The 12,475-nt window shown below is 32.9% G+C and overlaps 1 protein-coding gene across 1 annotated transcript in view; it reads left to right on the forward strand.

Annotated features, from left to right (window-relative positions):
- Positions 1-10,093, forward strand: part of LOC121118695 (potassium voltage-gated channel protein eag) — an 83,464-nt gene extending 73,371 nt beyond the window's left edge. Inside the window, 4 exon segments of the mRNA XM_040713281.2 lie at positions 7,367-7,794; positions 7,796-8,041; positions 8,043-9,281; positions 9,362-10,093. Of these exon segments, the coding sequence (XP_040569215.1) occupies positions 7,367-7,794; positions 7,796-8,041; positions 8,043-9,281; positions 9,362-9,916 (2,468 nt within the window). The 3' untranslated portion in view covers positions 9,917-10,093.
- Positions 10,094-12,475: the final 2,382 nt, after the last annotated feature.

A 12,475-nucleotide genomic window follows, 5' to 3' on the forward strand; every position in this document is an offset into this window, starting at 1 on the left:
GGGTTTATTTTATACATATTGTGTACAAGTTGAAATTTTGTATAGGTTGAAACTTGTATAAGCAAGTTGTACAAGTTACAACCAAAAAATGAGATGAATCATTTGAAAAGAAGGGCTTTGAGTACTTGAAATGATGATAATGGAATAATTAAATATTCCATGATAATCAATATATCAATGGTGTAATTTTTGGCCGTTTTAATTAATAGTTGGTTATTAGAATGACAAACGTTGTAATTAAATAATGGATTTTAAGACGGAGAAATTCCTACTTGTACAATGTGCATCTTGTACAGACATCACAACTGGTACACAACATATATACATGTAAAGATTGAGAAGCGCCCCCAAACAAAAGAGGCTTGAGATGCCACTGATTATGGGGAACGCCATTTTGGAGGTTCATAGTTAGTATTTTGACTATATAAAAAGGACAAATTTACAATCTATCCTGATTAAACTCCATCAAATTTTGTTTGGGATGATTTAGGAAAGAGAAAAGCAGAGTAATATGAGAAAACTATTTTATCTTTGGAATAAGTAGTAATAGTGAATGGATTGTATAAATGATGGAAATAAGACTTTAATAGGATGTATTAACATATTTTTAAAACATATTAGGATTTGAGATATAAGCACCTATTATGTAATTTTTGATATATACCTAGTAAACGTGAAGTCCTTACATTTGTTGGTCTCATTTTGACATCCACATATAATACAATAGCTTACTATTAATAATAAAAAAATATTTTATTCTTATAAAATATGATTGGTTAAGTTCTCCAAATGGCCAACATCAACAATTCTGATGTCACAGGGAAATTGTTTATTTCCAAAGTTGTTTTGAATTTGATTCATTTTGGGAAAGGTTCTGGAACTTGCAGTCTTGAAAAAAGAATTGTTTATAGTGTCAGAATTTTGTCATTTAAGCTCATTTAAACCATTTCAATTTTATAATTATCTACAAGATATATTTTGTGAGTATTCTTTGAGTTTGTGTCTACTAAAGTCTCGAAAATATCTAATAAACAGCAGATTTGACTGGAGTGATATACGAATGTATTTATATTTCCTATAATATTTTTTCACAGATTATTTAATTATTAGTCTAAGTCAAGTATACGCTTTGATTGAAACTGAATGCTCGTTCTTTTTTTATTTCTTTAAATGATTATAGCATTTAGGTATAGAATCAACATGAAAATAGCTCATGCATGTTCATTTTTTTATGGTGACTTTTATGGTTTCCATGGCAATTTATTGTGGAAAAGGAGCTCGGCAAGGGGATCCAATATTAATTTACTTGTTAAATTTGCAGTTATTTTTTTTTTGTATCCTAGAACAACTATATTTTAATTTATTGTATAATATATTACTAACCAAACCATTTGGTATTATTTACTCATCTGGGATTAGACTGGGACCTCGAGGAAGACGATTTACAATGTTTTCATCAAGTTGAAGGTCGTAGAGGACCTCAGACGCTCTTAAGGAGTAGGTAGGAAACCTTCCTTGTGAGCCTTGAGTTGCCCTTTAAGAAAAAACCGAATCTTTCAATTGCTGAAATGGCCAGTAATATGAATAAATCCCCATCAGCGGTGTACTGATCGAAAAAAGGTAGGAGGAAAGTCTCTGCAGCCTATTCTGCGGCCTCAGTTGTGAAAAGTCAGTATGGAACGGACAAAAAAGATCCTGAACCACTTCAAGAGAACCTGTGGACTCATTGTGATCTTTTCTGATGAGAAGATCTTTACTGTTGAGCCTGTCTTCAACAGGCAGAATGATAGAGAAGTGGTCCCGTAATCCCATGTGGTTACCTTTAGGATAAAGGCTGATAACTGACGACTACTGTAAAATTCTGAATACCAAATTTCTTCCATGTATAAAATCCATTGTTGGTTATTCTCCCTGGGTTTTTCAACAAGATGGAGCACCTGCCCATACCGCAAAGAAACACCCAGAGTAGAGGCCAGCATGCACTTCTGACCACTGAAGAGCCCAGGACTCAACCAACTAGACTATTCATCTAGACGCACGTGTAGTCCAATGCCTCTGTCAACAATGCCAGGTCCTTCATGAGTGTCGAGTACATCAAGAGGTTCTGCAGTAGCTACTGCCAACACCTGGTGTACACCATGAATTCTGAGGGCAGATCTTTTGACTAAAACATGTTATTTGTGTATCAATTAATAGCTAATAAACTTGTTCCCAATTTACCCAGGATCCTCTAATGGACTTCAATACTTTGTAGTTAAAATGGGTAAATAATAACGGTTACCCGGTTAAAGTGAGGAGGTGAAATTACAACTGAAGAAAAAAAACTGAAGCAAAATATATAACAAAATCCCATTTTTATAAAATCTTTTTCTACATCTCTCAATAATTTGGGCATAATTATGAGGCAATGACGTTCTAAAGAATTTAAAATTGTATAAGATGCTCTGAGCTTTTGCAGCAACACAATTAATTTATTTTTGATTAGGACTAATATAAAAATATGTAAAATCGGAAAATCAAGTAATGCATTTCGTACATTTGAGTGCCAAAGCCCTTATTGGCAATAAATTGGTATGTGGAACTAATTCTTAGAGAAATCCTAAGAGGAATAGTTGTGTCTTCTGCAGCAAGATATGGTGTTTTTGTATTGAAAATACAAAGGATGGGTGTTGATTCCTGGAACCATGCTATTGACATTGTCAAATATAAGTTGTCAGATTTAACAAGATATAGAACTACTTAAAAAAATTCTGCGGAGGTATGAACACTTTCATCGAGTGAGACCAATGGATTGATTTTTATATTTTTAGTGTGTGATTGTTTTTTATGACGGTTTGAAAGTTTAACTGTTTTTAGGAGTAGATCTTGGCTAGAAGTATTAATTTTAACCTAAAATGCTTATTTATATTAATACAACGCAATTCCTCCTAGTAATTTCATATTATAATATTTGATGCCTTGTATAGGTATATCTGTATATATATAGATATATCTCAAATAAACACTAGAGCACTTTCATATTACTATTTTTCTGGAAAGGTGTTGAATGCCAAAGTGTGCTCATTGGTTTTGCGGGAAAATATATGTTCAGTTGCATGCTTTCCTGAGAGCATCAATACTGAAAAAGTAAGAGTACTGTCGTCAAGGATTTTGGATATAACGAGATTGGGGAAAAAGGACGATCGGAAATATCCTTCTGTGCATTTAAAAAAGCTTATTGTAAGCTTAGGTAAGAAGAATGAGCAATGAAAATTATAGAAATCGTGAAACACCATTTGACCATATTCTCGTATATCATGCCTAATAAATTGAGGAATAAAACGTTTAGGATTTTACTCAATTATTCTTTCCTGTGAGGGTCCATAAAACATAGAAAAGGAAAGGAATTCTTTTACGAAGAGTCAAGATCACGCCTTTGAGGAAGTGAATACAGCTCAAATATTTCCAATTCATTTGTTTTGTTTTACTTGTTTTTTATATGTTCTTATCTATTTCATTTTGCGAATTTGAATTTCAGATAACATAAAAATTAACAGCATGGAAGGCATTAAAAATTTAACGGAGTGATGATAAAGATTCCTAGATTGCTGGGTAATATACTTCACAGAAAATTTCAATTATGCCACTGGATGTACGTTCGAGTAAATTACATTCATTGCAACTATTGGGGAAAAATCACTAGCTCCTGACAATCCCTAATTCAATACGTTCTTCATAATCTTGGATTGAAATGAACTGATAAACTTCAATCTAAGAATTGACAAGGGGGATTAATTCTTCACTGAGCAAAATCATGTATCGTTTGGGCAACTGCGAAAAAAATCAGTGGAGATTAGTAACAAAACTTTTTTTTTACAAATAAAAAGGATTCGAAAATTACCAATCAATTTGAGCAATTAGGTCAAAATTCATTTTTACATGGTTCTAAAGAACATGCCTCCATCAAAAAAAATGAAAAGTGATCTCAAAGGAGAATCTTGTGTTGTAATAGTTCGGATTCGTTTAGTTTATGGGCACAGCAGTGGACGATATTCTTAATAGAACGTGAAAAAAAATTGCAGCTCTTTCACACGTACTAAAGAAAAGGGGTTTGGAAACAGGTTGTTTACATCATCAATTTTTGTGAACAAATCTAAGGAAAATAAATGTGGAAACTATCTGAGAACCGAATACGTTGTAAGTCTAGCAATAAACTCCATACGGCACCCCATTAAGATCTTAATGTTCAAAGAAGAGTGGATTATTTTTACATCCTAGTTCTTAAAGAAGAATGTAAAGTGTCAAGAATCTTCCGTAACTTCTACAAATAGTACTCCTATACCTCGATAGCTTATTTTTCAGACGTTGGAACCCTTTAAGAAATTTGATATTCTTAACATTGTTGAATTTCTGACAACAAAGAGATACAATTAGACGACTTTGCTTTATTGATAGTTTGCCATGTTATGATAATGACTCTTGTCTACTTCTTTGGTGGCAGGGAATACCCAAAAAAAAATGCTCACTGAAGAACGGAGGCTAGTTTCGGGTGTTAGATTTACTAGGCTTTTAATACCGTTTATATATTAGATAACTAAGGGGTATATATATGTACTTTTTATTTCTTAAACATTAAAAAATCCGAAACTATGTACAAAAATAACCAAAAAAAAAATTAAATATATGGATATTATTAAAAGATGATTAAATGCCCTACTATAAAGCAAAGTTATAAGGAAATGCAGCAACAGCTTCCACAACTAAAATGCCCCTAAAGTTGAGTTTTCATTATATCCTCAACGTTACTATAGGGATTGTTAGGATTAATATTTATTTGATTCCCAATTATAAAAATTCAAAGTGAAGTATAGCGTAATTCTCCCTTCGAATAATTGATATTTCATTAAACAAATGAATAGGTCAAGCACATCTATGAATAATTTACCTTTGCACAATACACTGTAAGGTATTGAGAAATGTTAAGTTACAAGGGTTGCAAATTTGTCCTTTTAGGCAATAGACATCTGTTTATAAATTATAAACGGTTTTGAAAAATATTTAAAGCTAGCACAACGGGTCGAAAGGTTTAAAAAATTTACGATTTTTTTACAAAAAAGTGTTTTGATCTGAATATCAATTAAACCTTGAGTGTTACAACAAACTTTATTATACAAAAAAATTTCAGAAGCACATGCCTTGAATTTGATCACGTATTTTCTGTCAAGAAAAATATGAACTAAAAAACAGTGCTCAGAAATTTTATCTCAGTTTAAAATTAAATAAGCTTTAATTACAATACTTATTTATTAAGATTTGGATATCAAGACTTTTTTAATCAAGTAAAGGTCAGAAGAAAGTCAATTTTTATGTAATGAGTATTTCTTAATACTCAAGTACGAAATTAGCTTATAAAGTCTTTTTATTCAAAAAAAGATCAGTAAAAGATGGCAAAAAGGTCAAATTTATCCTAACTGAAACTGATTTTTCTATTCCATGTAATAAATTAACAATTACTAAAGATTTGGGATGCATTAATTCTAATATGGGTATCATTTCATTTAACGAGCATCTGATGGACATACTGCAAAAAAAAAAAACAAGTTATAGTCTTTTCTCTTTTTGACCAATTAGTACAAAACGTTAGTGAAAAAACTACACAATATTTTCCATAGTAAATTTGTTAAAATAAATTTATTTTTCAATAAGTTTTGTTGTAACACTAAGTGTTAAGATGATACAAAGATGAAAAGTCTCATTTTTGAAAATATCGTAAAATTTCAAAAATTTGAAGCCATTGAATTACTTCTAAATATTTTTTAAACCCGTTCAAAATTTGTATATGATGCCTTTAGTCTAAAAGGAAAAATTTGCGACTCTCGCAACTTAACATTTCTTAAATTTAAAAAATAAGCTCCACCCTAATACACTGTCCCGTTTTTGGGTAAGTCTAACATGTGCACAATGATTAGTGGTGTTTCTATTTCATGATGCATAACAGAGAAAAATTTAACTATAGTTTACTTGATAGATATTGATAAAAAAAGAACATTATGATAGATAAACAGGCCAAACACAAATCATTCAGCACATCCCAGAATCCTGAAATGAAAAAATCAGGATTAAGAATATTTAGTTTGACTGTTAAATGAAATATTTAAAAATATAAAACGTACTACATATGACTTTTACATTATATTTAAGAAAGTATAAGAGGGCTAAGCATTTTCACGCTGACTTAAAAATAATTCTATTTTGTTCAATCTGAAATGGCCTATGCCACGCCAAAAAATGTCCTGAGGAACATAACATTTTTCCAAATTTAGTGTTTTGATTGTCCTAGGACAATGGAAAAATATGTATTAGCCCAAAAATGGAACTTTCGGATATATGTACAGATATCTAAAGATTTCTTCATCGTGTTCCAATCCTTCAAGTACCCTCATTTTTACATCGTCTCAATGAGGAAAGTCTATAGCAATGTAATTAGTTAAGTACTTATGACGGTACCCTGTACCTTTATAGAAATATTATATAAATCGTAAACATTTTTGGTATGTAAAAAAAAAAGAAAACATGGTACGCCTAACAATTTGAAGTATGTTTGAAAGAAGATCAGCTTCACTGGTATGACGGTTCATTAAATTAGCTTTGAGCAGCTTCAACATGAAAGAAATTAAAATAAATCCCAATCTGCATCAAGTAAGGACAAAGACAGGAATTACTTTGTTTTCGATGCTCCATTCTACTCTGAGTCTAACAGGGACTTACAATGACAGCTCCCTCAACAAACCCTGAGCGTTACAATCTGTCATTTATGAGCACTCACTCGTACGTACACTTTATACTGAGATGTTATCTCCTCAAGTATAAGAATGACAATAGCTTTAGAAAATAAAACAAAAACACTTTTCCCCTTCCCAACAACAAAAAAAAAAAACTTGCACGCTCAAATAAGCTTCAAATTTTACAGCCCTAGCAATCGATTTTTTACTGTTTCCTCATAATCTCATCAGATATTAAGTACACATAAAATATTTACAAAACCCAGCCATGGAAAGAAATAAATGAGGTATAATATTTGTGTATATTATTTTGCATAGTTATTTCCAGGTAGGATGGAAATGAATAGATATAATTCTATCTGAAGGAGAAGTTAAGACTGGAGGGAGGGGTAAATTCAAATATCATCTTTGTAACTGGCAACATGGAAAATTTATTCTTCTTCTTTGAATCTGTTAATAAAATAATAATATGCAAAAGGACATAAATAACAAAATTTTAAATCTGGAAACGACAGACAGTCTTTATATAACCATTTTTTGTGACTATTTATAATTTAATATACATATATTCACATTATAAAAATAACTTTTTTTATTATTTACAGAGAAAATGGAAATGACCTTTGAGGGTCATCTTCCAGGAGGATTTGAAGTGCTTTACTACAAGAAAAATGGACATGGAGTCTGGCTTCAAGTTGAAATAACTCCGATTCGAAATGAACAGGAAATTGTGGTCATTTTCCTTTGTGTATTTCGGGATATTACAGCTTTCAAAGAGCCTCTTGAAGGAAATAATGTAATGAGCAATTTGAGTAAGTTTGCAAAATTAGCATGGACTATGACCCTCAATCGCTCAAATCTAATTTCAAACTCCAACGCAAACAACAATAACAACAATGCCGTGTCGAATACTTCGAATCAATTTCCTCCGACTTTTATCCGTGACAAACAGTCATCATTCCTCTGTGATTCTCTCCCAGAGTATCGTCATGAGCCACCCAAAACTCCTCCACATATCCTTCTACACTACTCCCCCCTTTAAGGTTGTATGGGATTGGGTTATCCTTGGACTCACTTTCTACACTGTCGTCATGGTTCCTTTCAATCTCGCTATCAATCGCACTGCTACCAACGACGACATTACACTACTTGTGGCGGACTCCATTGTAGATGTCATATTCTTTATTGATATCATATTTAATTTCCATACTTCATTTGTCGGGCATGATGGATCCGTCATTGTGGACGAAGTAAAGATAAGAAAAAACTATCTCAAGTCTGGGTTTTTTGATTGATGTTATGGCTTGTTTGCCCTATGACGCCCTCAACTTCTTTGACAAAGGGAGTACCTCAAGTACTTATGGTAATATTTTTTCTATTCTCAAAGTTATGAGACTCTTTCGGCTCGGACGAGTTGCACGTGCTTTACATCGATTCCTGGAGAGCAGCTTTGCTCTTCTTTTATTAATGTTGAGTTTTTACATGATAGTCGCGCATTGGTTTGCTTGCATTTGGTATGTCATTGGTCGAGAGGATTTAAAAAATGGAGTCCAATATGGGTGGCTCTCAGCTCTTGCAAACAAGACTGGGAGTCATTTTGTTCATAGAGGTAATACGAACATTACTGCGCTCGTGATCATTGAGGGAGGACCTCCAATAATGAGCATGTATTTAACGGCACTCTACTTTACTATGACTTGTATGACGTCCATCGGTTTTGGAAATATTGCTGCTGAAACAGACAACGAAAAGACGTTCAGCTGTTGTATGATGATCATTTCATCCTTACTCTATGCTGCCATATTTGGACATGTTACCACCATTATTCATAATATGACCCAAGCAACAGCCAAGTACCACGAGTTACTCAATTCTGTTAAGGAATTCATGATCTTAAATGAGGTTCCAAAGAATTTGTGTGAGAGAGTCTTGGACTACGTTGTCTCCAAATGGGCCAATACAAAAGGCGTAGATCAAAATAAAGTTTTGTCAGTGTGTCCAAAAGATATGAAAGCAGATATATGCGTTCATTTAAATCGCCGTGTATTCAACGGATGTCCAGCCTTTCGACTTGCAAGTGACGGATGCCTTCGCGCCCTAGCTATAAGTTTCGAAATGATACATTCAGCTCCTGGAGACTTTATATTTAGAAAGGGAGAGAGTATTAAGGAACTAGGGTTTGTCGTCTCTGGCTCACTTGAAGTAATTCAGGATGGGGAAATTCTTGCATTCCTTGGGGCTGGAGATGTGTTTGGTGACTCTCATTGGAGGGAGAATCGTGTTGGAAAATCCGCAGTTCATGTACGAGGCCTTACCTATTGCGATATCCATACAATCAACGTCCAAAAACTCAAAGAAGTTCTAGAATTCTACAAAGCCTTCGCTCAAACCTTTGCTCGCAATTTGACTTTGACTTTCGATCTAAGCAAGAGAACAGTCTTCTACAAAGTTTCAGATAAAAAGTTAGAGAGAGTCCTGAGTGAAGTTCAGCAGTATGAACCCCCTCTCACACAGGCTCAGGTGAGATTCCTTATTCAAAAGTATTTTTTTACCATCGATAGCAATAACTAATAACGTCTATTTTTAATTCACTATTTCAGGTCATGATGCTCAAGAGAGCCATTTCAAAATTTCGTGGCCGTGTAAGTGAAGGAGGATCAATTTGCGGGGACTATACGCGAACCACAACATCCCCGCAACTCCTAAGGGAGAGATTACTTCAAAGACTTCATCAGAATCGAACGGCTTTCGAATCTATAGACAGTGATTCGCACAACCCCCCAGAGCCACCTGCTCCTCCATCCCCTTCGAAAAGAACAACTTCTCGGAGAAACTCTTCAAAATTCTTGGAGCCAATTCCTTCCCACAACTCAATTTCCCTTTACAACGACTTAGATACAGAATCCAAGGTGGATCATCGAATCAATGCTGTCCTGGCAGACTACAAGTCAGAGCTTAGGCAGAATTTACATGCCCTAGACGAAAAAATAGGACGCTTAGAAAATGTGATAAAGAACTTAACTGATAGTTTACCTGATATGTTGAGGGAAGTTCAGAGGCGCGGAGCAACCCTGAGTCGAACACCAAGGAGGTCTTCCGATGATGAAGAGGAAGAAGAGGATCTTAAAAGCACAAACTTATCGACTAAATTATAGCGACTAATATCCCGAGGCTCATAGACGACTACTATGTATTTATTCAATAAACATAATAAAAACATAATTTCATTACAATTTTATATATTTCATTGCGTTTATTATGAGTATACCTGCATAGAAATCTGAGGCAACAAATTTAGTTGAGTTAAGAATAAAACATCATGATTATAATTATTATTATGTTAGTGTATTTAATGAAAATTGTGTTTTCTATCACTGGGAATAGGATGACTAACAAAACCATCTCAATTATGATGCTTTTTTGTCCAGGCTTCTTTACATTTATCACGCAAAATAAGTTTGATATTTAACACGTCCTTACCTTTATTTTATCTCAAAACCTTACTTCGAAAAGAAGCAGAAAAAATGGGCCAGAATCAGTTGGTAGCAGTTAACCAAGCCTTCCTAAATACAAAATTATTATTCAATCAACAGTGGGAGTTGTTCACAGCTGAACTAGAGCTAATTCAAATTAAACCAATCAACATTCAGAACAACATTGAATAGGGAAAAGAAGCAGAAATATTCACAGCTAACAACAAAATACAGTGGAATTTTTTGTGCAACGCCGTATTAAAAGTCAGTTAGTATTTATTTGTGTTAGATTTGAATACAAATTTTCGAGTTCGAGTCTTTGAGAGTTTCTCCTTTTTATTACACCAATCCTTTCTTTTAATAAGAAAGGATTGTAGTTTTTCATTGAAGTTTTGAGTTATACTATGTAGAAATTTGAATAATAATAACTCGAAAGTTCAAGTTCAAATAAAATTCGAACTTTCAAAAACAAAAATATTTCTTGCAAGTACATACATAACTTTTAGACAATTTTCGGTTGATGTATTGTTGAGTTTGTTTGTTTTTTAGCTTGAATAATAATCGAGTTTAACACTAATATTTATTATTATTTTCAAACAAAAGAGATTTCATCTCTTGCATGTGTATGTACAAACATAGCAGAATTAAGTTCTAAGGGAGAGTGGGTTTTGATTGTTGAAGGACAGTTTTACATGCAAGGGCTTTTAGTCAAATGAGTCCACATACATAAATATAAGTATATCTATTTTTACATTATGTCATAAAAGACATGAAGGGATCTACTACATATGCTTCAATCTATTTTTTGGAACGCTGTAGTTCTAGGAGACAGATAGCCCTATGTATTGTATCTCTCAATCTTTCCTTCAAACAGACAAATAAATTATTCAATAGGTCAATGCTGACATTCATCCCGACTATTGGCCTAAAATAATTCTTGTAATATTTTCTAATTGAGAAGTTAGGAACATTACTTAGCTAAATTTACCTATATTTTATACCTTCAATTATTTTTTTAGTGGATAATACAAGTAGATGGACTTGGAAGGTGCTAAGTCCTCCGTTAGTGAACTGGGATATTATACATCCATAGCTTAATAAAAATGTTTCCTATTCCTACATACACAATCTCATCAAAACTGATGAGTACTAATTAGATTCCCATTGTTCGGATAAAAGAATGGACATTTCTTTTACAAATAATATGTATATATATTTTCAAAGTTTTTACTTTAAGAATAACAAATTATACTTCATGAAGCCTCAAAACCATATAGTTAAAATTAATATTAAGAAAAAAAAAATTTTTTTTATCATTGTTATATATTCATACAAGTATTTTTGGCATTTTAACTTAAATTTACGTGTGCAAAAGGGACAGAATAGTTAGAAAAATTTAAATGACATAATTGTTGTAATCAATTAACTGTTTATCATGTAAATAAATATGTTTTATTTTTTGCGTCTATTTTTTACCCCGTTCCCTAAAAAGATGTTCACTAACGAAGGCTAAATAATAATTACTTTATCTTCGGAGAAAAAAGTAAATGAATGAACGGCGTGCCAAATAAAAGGTAGTAAAATAAGTACATCTTTGCCATGGCATTATTAACTTTATTGCAGGTCATTGCATTAACACTTAGACAACCGTCGGGGACCGCAAATGGTTCTGTCAGACAGGTTAATATAGTGTAAATACTGTGCAAATGCACAGATGGTAATGCTTCAAAAGAGTCGGTTCATAGAGCCGTTACATTCACGAACGACACATCACTACTACTAGCATCAAACTATTACAACTGTAAGATGGGTAAACAAAATCTGACAGGTTAAAAAACATTTAATCTAAAGGGATGTATGTATTTCACAACCTAGCAAAAGACTATTCGAATTTCACCAATAAACGTTCAGAACACTGATTAAGAGAAGAGAAGTAGAACCATCGACAGTTGACAACAAAAAAATAGTCTCAACTTTTGTCTTAGTGAGATAAACCCGTACTATATATAAATGTTTCGTTCATTTGAGTAGTGGCATTAATGAAGGCTCAACTTGCGTGCTAAGGACAAAATAATACATACGTACTTCGTAAGGGGTCATAGGGGGAGGGGATAAAGAAGACTTTAAGAAGTCGTTTATTCACGGAATCTAATAATACCTTTAGAAATATTTTTATTATTCATAGCAGAGACAATTTTATCTTTCAGTTTTCAAGCAAACGAGACTCTAATCGATTTTTAT

The sequence above is a fragment of the Lepeophtheirus salmonis genome, chromosome 5, assembly GCF_016086655.4.
Source record: "Lepeophtheirus salmonis chromosome 5, UVic_Lsal_1.4, whole genome shotgun sequence".
In the NCBI taxonomy this organism is placed as follows: Eukaryota; Metazoa; Arthropoda; class Copepoda; order Siphonostomatoida; family Caligidae; genus Lepeophtheirus; species Lepeophtheirus salmonis.